The sequence below is a fragment of the Tupaia chinensis genome, unplaced genomic scaffold (assembly GCF_000334495.1).
Source record: "Tupaia chinensis unplaced genomic scaffold, TupChi_1.0 Scaffold000573_1, whole genome shotgun sequence".
In the NCBI taxonomy this organism is placed as follows: Eukaryota; Metazoa; Chordata; class Mammalia; order Scandentia; family Tupaiidae; genus Tupaia; species Tupaia belangeri.
In genome coordinates, this window is record NW_006160087.1 from 1,510,146 (window position 1) to 1,518,590 (window position 8,445).

At 40.6% G+C, this 8,445-nt stretch overlaps 1 protein-coding gene across 1 annotated transcript in view; it reads left to right on the forward strand.

The window, feature by feature from the left end:
- CSMD2 (CUB and Sushi multiple domains 2) overlaps positions 1-8,445 on the forward strand; it is a 565,338-nt gene that overhangs the window by 542,246 nt on the left and 14,647 nt on the right. Inside the window, 1 exon segment of the mRNA XM_027775561.1 lies at positions 7,183-7,245. Coding sequence (XP_027631362.1) covers positions 7,183-7,245 — 63 coding nt within the window.

Genomic DNA, 8,445 nt, shown 5'->3' on the forward strand with positions numbered 1-8,445 from the left:
ATTAGGGGTCCTTCGTATTTCTTGAGTCTGAATATTTTAATGCCTCCCTAGATTTGGAAAGTTTTCTTCCAAGATTTCATGGAATAGATTATCGATGCCCTTATTAGTTTCCTCACCTTCTGGGGTACCAGTTATCCAGATGTTTGGGTGCTTAATGCTATCTAGTATTTCTTATATAGTATTCTCATTTTGCGGGGTTATTTTCTCCATTTTTTTTTGGTTGTTTTTTCTAGATGAGAGGTTTTGCCTTCAATATCCGAGATTCAATTTTCTGCATGGACTAATCAGCTTTTAATACCTTCAAGGGAGGTTTTGATTCCCTGAGTGGTAGCCTTCATTGATAATAGTTCCATTTTATTTATTTTTTTATGGTCTGTATTTCCTCTTTCAAGTCATGGAAGAACTTCAACACCTCCTGGAACTCATTTCTCCTGCATCTTCTGGAGTTCATGATTATCTCTCAGCTCTTGCATCTCATTTAGTTTTGTCACTAGGAATACTCTGAATTCTCTATCATACATTTCTAACAGTTCAATTGTACTGTCTGTGGATGATGAGGAATTGTTCTTTTCCCTTAGGGGAGAGATATTTTCTTGGTTTCTCATGTTTCTTGTGCCTCTGCAGTGGTTTCTAGTCATTCTGTGACAAAATCTCTCCTCCACTGTGCTTGTCTGAATATTTCAAGAATCTAAAAGATGGAGTTTAGAACATCACTTTCCTGGATGGTCCAGGACACACCTCAGCTTTAAAACGACTTCTTGTCTGAATATTTCTAGAGTCTTTAAATTATTTTTTATTTATCTTTAACCTGTTGATGGAAACTTAGATTGATTCTATATCTTGTAAATAAAGTTGCCATGAACATGGGAGTATAAATATCTTTTTAACATACTAACTTCATTTCCTTTGGATATATACCCCATAGTGGGATTGCTGGATCATATGGTAATTCTATTTTTAATTTTCTGAAGACCCTCCATGTGGTTTTTCATAATAATTGTGCTGATTTGCATTTCTACAAGTGGTGTATAGAAGTTCCCTTTTCTCCACATTCTTGCCAAAACTTGATTGATATCTTTCATTTTACTGATATTAGTCTTTCTAACAAATATGAGATGACATATCATTGTGGTTGTAATTTGCATTTCTCTGATGATTAGAGATGTTGAGCATTTTCATATACTTGCTGGCATTTGGTACAATACATGTCTATTCTAGTCCTTTGCCCATTTCTTTCTTTCTTTCTTTTTAAGGTTTTTGCCATAGGGCAACATGTACTCACTAGAGAGAGACAGGGAGTATCTCCCAATGAGAGGGAGAGTGAGAAATGACCTCCCCAAGGAGGATGGCCACACCATAACCCCTTCTCCATTCTCCTCCTTGGATTTTGGGCACACACACACACACACACACATACACACACACACACACACACATACACACACACACACACACACATGCCTATCATGATTTTCAAGCAGCCAGGTCCAGGATTCGAGCCACAGGCAGCCATGTGGGAGTCCACCATCTTAACCACCACACCACCCGCTCATCCCCTTTTGTACATTTTTTAATTGGGTTGCTTGTTTTCTTGTTTTTGAGTTATTTGTATATCCTATATGTCTTGGATATTAACTTTATTGAGTGTATAGTTTGCAAATGTTTTCTTCCATTCCATAAGTTGTCTCCTTACTCTGTTGATTGTTTTCTCTGTTGTTTAGAAGCTTATTCGTTTGATGTAATCTCATTTGTCTGGTTTTTGTTTTGCTATGTCGTTTTGGTTTTTATTTATGTATCCTCAATTGCTAGTGATCCTGAGCATTTTTTCATGTATTTGTTTGCCATTGTATATCCTCTTTGAAGAAATATCAATTCAAGTTTTCTGTCCATTTTTAATTCTTTTTTTTTTTCAGTTTCCCAGAAGACACATGTATTTTGCCAGAGAGACAGACAGAGAGAGAGAGAGAGAGAAGGAAAGGGATAAAGCAACCTCGATGAGACATGGTCACACCTACAATCTCATCTCCAATCCTCATTGTGCCAGGATTTGGGGCAAGCATGCACACGTACCTGGTGTGATTGATCAGAATTCTAACTATGGTCAATCACGTTGGATCTAGCTTTCTTAACCACTAGGTCATGTGACCAGCCCTTGATTTATCTTTTTATTATTGTGTTGTATGAGTTTTTAATATCTCTGTTAGGTTGTTGGAAAGTCATGACATATTTTTCTATGTAAAAATGTATCATGACTTTCTGGACAACCCAATAGAATACAAGGCCTTATAAGATCTTAATTTGCAATTTTTCTTCCGTTTTGTGGGTTGTCTTTTCACTTTCACTTTTTCTGTCTTTGAAGCACAAAAGTTTTTTTAACTTTTATGAAATCAAATTTGTCTATTTTTTTGGTTGTTTATGCTTTTGCTATCATATCTAAGAAACTTTGCCAAAAGCAAGGATGTAAAAGAGTAATACCTGTTCTCCTCTACGAGTTTTTAGTTTTAGCTCTTTAATGTATGCCTCTGATCCATTTTTTTTTTAATAAAAATATTGTTGGGACCAGCAGTTGGCATAATGGCTATGTTGCTGGACTTCCATGTAGTCGACTGCAGTTTGAGTCCCAGATCCACCAGCTTAAACTCACACTGGGCACATGTGAATGCATGCCCAAGATCCCGAGAGGAGAATGAGGAGAAGGGATTGCAGCATGGCCATCCCCCCCAGGGGGTGAATTCTTGCTTTCTGTCTCTCTGTCTCTCTCTTGTCTTTCTGGCAAGTGCATGCGCTCTATAGCAAAAAAACTCTGGAAAAAATTGTATTTACTTAGAAGCATTCAGATTGTCTATGAAACAGCTGCAACTTTTTTGTTGCAATTACAGAGTGATATTCAGTTAATAGAATAACAATTATTTCATATAGGCTGCATTGGAGACAACTGAAGATTAAAAAACTACCATCTCCATATATAACTAATTTGTGCTGTGCACCAACAAGAACCTGCTTTAAATTTCCATGCCAATTTACAACCCCCATACTGTACCACACAAGGTTAATGGCTATCAAAAATACCACCAGGACAGGGCTATTAAAGATACATTCAGTAGTATGTTAACTATACAAAAAAAAGACACTGTACAGTTTAAAAACAAATCTTACACAGCCTTACATTTCAATTTTTTTTAAAAAAGGAATGAGTTGTGTACAGGGGGGCGTTAAATGCTTTATAGACAAGGAAAAAAACGGTGCTAGAACCAACTTATCATCATCTTCTTCTTCATCTTCATCCTCTTCATCTTCCTCTTCTTCCTCATCTTCTTCATCTTCCTCGTTTTCCTCCTCCTCCTTTTTCTTGCTCTTTCAGCCTTGACAACTCCCTTTTTAGCTGCAACAGTCTTTCCTTTAGCTCAGTATGCAGCAATATCCTTTTTGTATTTTTCCTTCATTTTAGCAGCCTTCTTTCCATAAGGCTGTGTATCATCTGCAGCAGTGTTATTCCACATCTCTCCCAGTTTCTTTGCAACATCACCAGTGCATAGGCCAGGATGTTCTCCTTTGATTTGGGGGCAATATTCAGAACAGAACAAGAAAAAGGCCGAAGGAGGCCTCTTGGGTGCATTGGGATCCTTGAACTACTTTTTTGTTTCCCCTTTAGAAGGGATATAGGTTTTCATTTCTCTTTCATAGCGGGCCTTGTCTGCCTTTGCCATTACTTCAAGCTTTCCTTTCTCTTTAGCAGACATGGTCTTCCCCCTCTCTGAGCACTTCTTAGAAAACTCTGAGAAGCCGACCGAAGCATGTGGGTGCTTCTTCTTGTGCTCCTCCAGGCAAGTTTGCACAAAGAAAGCATATGATGACATTTTGCCTCTTGGCCTCGTAGGATCTCCTTTGCCCGTGTTTAGTTATTTTTCCTCTGTGAGGCACAGTCGCCCAGTGCCCATCCGGCTCTCACTTGGCCCAGCGCTGTCTCTGTGGAGCTCAATGTACTGCAATGGCTGTCCATTTTGGTTTAATATTTTTATGATGTTAGATTGGAACCCAAATTCATTCTTTTATATGTGGTATCTAGTCGTCCCAGTACCATTGGTTGAAAAGACTATTACTTTCCCTTTGACCTATCTTGGCACTCTTTGTAAAAAATCATTTGACCATAAATATGTAAGGTTTTATCTGGATTCTCTAGTCTATTCTAATAATCTATGATCATCCTTATGCCATTCCCACATATACCTAATTTCTGTAACTTTGCAGTAAGTTTTAAAATTGAAAAGTTTCAGTCCTCCAACTCTATTCTACTTCTTTTTTTGGAGGGAGTGGGGTGGGGTGGGGGGGGAGGTTTTTACTATGGGGTACATATGCTCACCAGAAAGACAGAGAGACAGAAAGCAAGAAAACACCACCACCACCACCACCCCGGGGTGGATGGCCATGCCACAATCCCTTCTCCTCCATTCTCTTCTCTGGATCTTGGGCACACACACACACATGCGCCCAGCGTGAGTTTAAGCCACCAGGTCCAGGACTTGAACCACAGTCAACTACATGGAAATCCAGAGACATAGCCATTACACCATCTGCTGGTTCCAACTTCCTTCTACTTCTTAAAGATTATTTTGGCTGGGGCCAGCAAGAAGAGTGGCGGTTAAGGGTGCTGGACTCCCACATGGCTGACCGTGGTTCAAGTCCTGGACCTGGTGGCTTGCTTGCTTTCTCTCTCTCGCTCTCTCTCTCTCTCCCTCCTCTGGTCAAATTAAAAATCAAACAAATAAATAAAGTTAAATAAAATAACTCTTTTTTAAAAAAAGATTGTTTGGGCAATTCTAAGTCCCCTTTATCTCTATATGAATTTTAACATTGGCTTGTCAATGTCTCTGAAATAGATAGGGAAATTTTAACAGGGATTGTGTTGAATCTTTAGATCAATTTGGGGAATATTGCCATCTGAACAATATTAAGATTTCCAATCCATGAACATGGGATGTCTTCCATTTATCTAAACCTTTAATTTCTTTCTGTAGCTGTTTTTACCATTTTGAGTGTACGAGGCTTACACTTCTTTGGTTATCTTTATTCTTAAGTATTTTTTTCTTTTTGATGGTATTATAGGTACTTGTGTTTTAAAATATAAACTGTTTTAGCTGCAGGTGAATCCCAACCAACCCCTTAATGTACATTCTTGAGTAAGCCTCTTTGTCTCTCTACCTCTCAGTAAGTTGTTCTTCTGCAAGATGGGGACAATAACCTCTACTTCAAAGTTAGCATGGTGATTGAGGTGACTGGATCCCACGTGGCCAACTGTACAGTTTAAATCCCTGACCTAACAAATTGTGAAAAACACTGGGTACATGAGCAAACATGCCCAAAATCTTGAGAGGAGAATGGAGGAAAGGGGATCGTGGTGTGGTTATTTCCCCTGGAGATTGCTTCCTCACTTACCTTCTCTCTTCCTCCCTCCCTCCCTCCCTCCCTCCCTCTCTCCCTCTCTTTCTTTCTCTCTCTCTCTCTCTCTCTCTCTCTCTCTCTCTCTCTCTCTCTCTCTCTCTCTCTCTCTCTCTCTCTCTCTCTCTCTCCTTGTCTCCAGTGAGCACACATGCCCGATAGTCAATTTTTTTAATTAAAAAAAAATAATATACCATCATTGAGTCATTGTGGAAAATGTCCCCCCAGCCTCCTGTATACTTAAGCATAAGCTGACTTTCAGAGTTGGAGGGAGTTGTGAAGGCTCTGTGCACCCCACACCAGGAAACATGGGAAGTCTGTCATTACTTGGTGACAAGACAGAGTTTCTGTTGTTTCTCTGCAAAAGAAGAAAAGACATTCATATTTACTCACCATGACTTTCATGTTCACAGCCTCATTTACTGAGCACAGAGCCATTTAGTATTTTTCCGTGTTTCAGATGGGGAGACCAAGACTTGGCGTGCTAAAGCAATTAGCTGAGTTCACACAATCAGTAAGTGACAAAGGCTCAGGCCCAAAGCTTTTGCCTGTACATTTGCCTCAGAGGGCTTCTCAGCCTTCAGACTATCACTACAAGGGAGGGACACTCTCCACTGAAGCCCTCATCAGGGCTCAAGGAGTTCGACTTTGATCCTTAGAAAGATTTCCTTCTTCCAAAGCATTTGAAAAGAATGCAGAGTCAAAGACAGGACTTTTTAGCCCAAAGTCCCAATAAAGACATCCAAGGAATCTGTGCACTAAGAAAAATATACATCTTCATTTTCCTTTACCCCCTACTGAAATTGAGCATTTCCTTTCCTTTCATATGTAAACAACAATACAAATAGTAGTGTTAACAATACCTGTGGATCTGTCCCCAGTAGAAATTGCAGAGACTTTTATATGAAACTCGTAACCAATATTGTGAAATATTGTTTATGCTCCTAACTATATCAAGATCATGGTAGAAAACTAGACTAACTGCTAAATCCTATTATTTAATGCAGTAGTAAAGAATCGATCTAGGGGCCAGCAAGTGGCATGGTGGCTAAAGCACTGGACTTCCAGATGGCCAACTATGGTTCAAGTCCAGACCTGGTGGCTTGCTGTTCTCACTTTCTCTCTCAGTGTGTGTCTCTCTGGTGAGCACACGTGCCCTATGCAAACTTAAATAATAATCATAATTTATAAAATAAAGTTAAATAAATGAATTTTTAAAAAAAAATCAATATAAAACTGTCCTAATGCCTTAATATTTCAATAACTGTTAACTAATATAGTTGTTTTCCTTCCTAATTCTTTGTACTTTATTTATTTTTATTTTTTGCCAGAGGGCATATGCACTTGTCAGAGAGTGCTAGAAAGAGGAAGAACGTGAGAAGTCACCCCCCATGGGGGGTGGCCATACTGCAATCCCCTCTCCATCATTCTCCTCTTGGGATTTTGGGCACCCAAGCACACATGCCCAGTGTGCTTTTCACATTGTGGGATCTAGGACTCGAACTACACAGTCAACCAAGTGGGATTAACCACCACACCATGGCTGACCTGTATTTCATTATTCTGAGACTCATCCATAGAATCACCAAACCATCAAAGCAGTCTACCTTTCTGGTCTAAGATGATAAGCCCAAAGCAAGATCTCAAAGAACCCGCTGACCTAATGTCAGAAGGGTGGCCAAGATTTCCCAATATGATGTAAACCAGGGTCTGACCCTGTTTCCTCCCATTCTCTTTCCCCAGCAGAGGTTCGGCCCAGTGGAAGACCCATCAACACTGCCCGGGAGCCACCACTCACCCACGTCTCTGGTACGTATGGCCCAGGAAACCGATGTCGCTGCCTTCACTTCATTAGCCAGAAACACAGATAGAAGTTGCTGAGTGCCTAGGAAGGGCACAAAAGTCATCCATAGGCCAGGGAAGATTTCCCCAATCCCCCCAACCCCAGGCAGACTTCAGGGGGAAATGAGCCTGAGGAGTAGAACTCTCAAAGAAGAGAGAGCCAGGGCCTTCCAGAAACACGATCAGAGCTTTGAGGTCTGGAGCCATTGGTTTCTGTGGCTTCCTGACACGGGACCGGCCAGTGTTCCTACAGACACACAGACTCAGGTCCTGCCCGGGAGTTTCCCAGACATGCTTACAGTTTTAAGGCAGGTACTGTGTCTTCTTGTCACATCCAGAAGTGGACATGGAAACTACACCTGCAGCCAAACCAATGCAAAATTATTACAGACTATCACATGGTTTTTCAAACCTTATATTTACCTTATTAGGATATGTATTAGACAGAAACCAAGACTAGGTTGAGTGCTAAAAACTCTGTTCAAGTGCCATCCTGGTCACACAGTAGCTGTGTCCTTGGACAAATGAACTCCGTCTCTGATGCTTCAGTTTGCTCTTTGGCAAAATAGGGATCTTAATACTTGCCTTAGGGAATTATTGCAAGGATAACCGTTTTAGTAGAGCACTCAGTGGGTACTTGCAGGGGCTGGGTATTGTGTAACGTACAACTGGCAACATCGGATCATTCAGCCCCTATAGTAGCCCTGCTAAGGTAGGTGATGGCCCTCCTTTGCAGAACCACAGGCGTGGCCTGTGCCGGCTGGGACTGGAGGCTCTTGCGTATTATCAGATGACAACGAGTGACAGCTCAGCTCAACATCCAGAGCTGTCCGACTTGGTAGCCCGTGTGTCTGTCCACCACACTATGCCGACATGTCTGCTCCCTTCATCTTTTTTTTTTCATTTTTTAAATTTCCTTTTCTCTTTTACGTTCAATCACGTTATTTAGCTTACAAACTGAATATCTCAACGTGCGGACATTTCTCCCTAGTGCAGTTGAGGAAAGTATGAAAGTATCTTCAACAGGTGACGCCGCATTTCTTTGTCCTATTAATGCTTTGCCTCTGTTTTTCTTCTAAATGTTTCCCCAGACTCTTCTTTCACACACTGTATCTGGTATTTACTTCTACTTCCTGTTCGTCTTTTAAAGCCCTTCCTTTTCTCTTT